At 63.4% G+C, this 1,281-nt stretch overlaps 1 protein-coding gene across 1 annotated transcript in view; it reads left to right on the forward strand.

The window, feature by feature from the left end:
- The first annotated feature begins 34 nt into the window (after window positions 1-34).
- CMTM7 (CKLF like MARVEL transmembrane domain containing 7) overlaps window positions 35-1,281 on the forward strand; it is a 51,392-nt gene continuing 50,145 nt past the window's right edge. The window contains exon 1 of the mRNA XM_040636900.1: window positions 35-218. Within this exon, the coding sequence (XP_040492834.1) occupies window positions 66-218 (153 nt within the window). The 5' untranslated portion in view covers window positions 35-65. The remainder of the gene's footprint in view (window positions 219-1,281) is intronic.

Raw genomic sequence — 1,281 nt, forward strand, 5'->3', positions numbered from 1 at the left:
CCCGCCCCGCTTATCTGGCCGGTCGGCCGGGGCCGGGGAGGCGGCGGGCGGGCAGGGGCCGCGCGATGTCGCACGGAGCCGGGCTCGTCCGCACCACGTGCAGCAGCGGCGGCGGACCCGGGGCCGGCGCGGGGCAGCCGGGCGCGAGGCCCTCGGAGGGGCCGCTGGACCCCATCTACCCCCGCACGTACTCGGCCCTGCTGAAAGTGGCGCAGATGGTAAGAGAGGCCCGGGGCGCGGGGCCGGGGTCTCGCGGAGAGGCCCGGCAGGAAGGGGAGCCGGGAGGTGGCCCGCCGGGCGGCTGGGGCCGGGCGGGGCCCGCCGGAGCTTCGCGCCGCGGGCGGGCAGGGGGACCGCGCCGCCACAGTCAAGTTCGGGGAGGGCTTCCTTCGGAAAGTTGGGTGCGCTGCCGGGGCCCTGGAACTCAGCCCCGACGCCGCCCTTGCTCCCGCGGACGCAGGTCTCCAGGGTCCCAAGTTTTTTTCCAGCCACCCCTCTGCGGGGCCCGACCCGCTTTCCTACAGAAACCACAGGCAGAAGTTGCTTTTCCTCTTCCTTCCTCTTCTTTGGGCCGCGCCGCTTCGAACCCGAGCCGGGGGTGGAAGAGTCGCCCAGGCGGCGCGCTGAGGCGGCGAAACCCGTCCTTCTCCCCCTCGAGGCCTCCTCTTTCCTCCCAACGCAGAGAGCAGGGCTGCCCTGCTCTGGGCGCAGTTTCGCAGAGGAGAGGAAGTCCGAAGGTTCAGTTCTCTGGTGGGAAAAGGAATGGGGACCCTCGGGGGCAGCCCTCTCAAGTTCAAGGGAGGGTCCAGGTCTCGGGGCGGTGGGGGGGGGGCGNTGGGTGGGGGAGGATCGATGGGGAAGGTCCGTCTTGAGGAGCCCGTGCTCTAGTCCCCCTGCTAACCGAAGGGAGTATCCAGCCCCGTATTTACTGTTTTTTCTATATGTACATACCTATGATAAAGTGTAATTTATCAATTAGGTATACTAGGAGAGTACCGACTAATAATATAGTAGAACAATTATAACTACATACTGTAATAAAACGTATGTAAATGTGGTCTCTCTCTCAAAATGCCTTATTGTACTGAACTCACCTTGTGATGATGTGAGATAATAAAACGCCCGACCGATGAGATAAAGGGAAGTGATGATGCCGGCGTGACAGAGCCTTAGGCTGCTATTCATCTGACCACTCAGCAGAGCAGAGGGTCATCTGCTTCTGCACTCTGGTTGACTGTGGGTAACTTAGCAAAACTGGATGGGCGGGGGGGGGGGGGGGAT

Source organism: Ursus maritimus, unplaced genomic scaffold (genome assembly GCF_017311325.1).
Source record: "Ursus maritimus isolate PB19 unplaced genomic scaffold, ASM1731132v1 scaffold_20, whole genome shotgun sequence".
Taxonomy (NCBI): domain Eukaryota; kingdom Metazoa; phylum Chordata; class Mammalia; order Carnivora; family Ursidae; genus Ursus; species Ursus maritimus.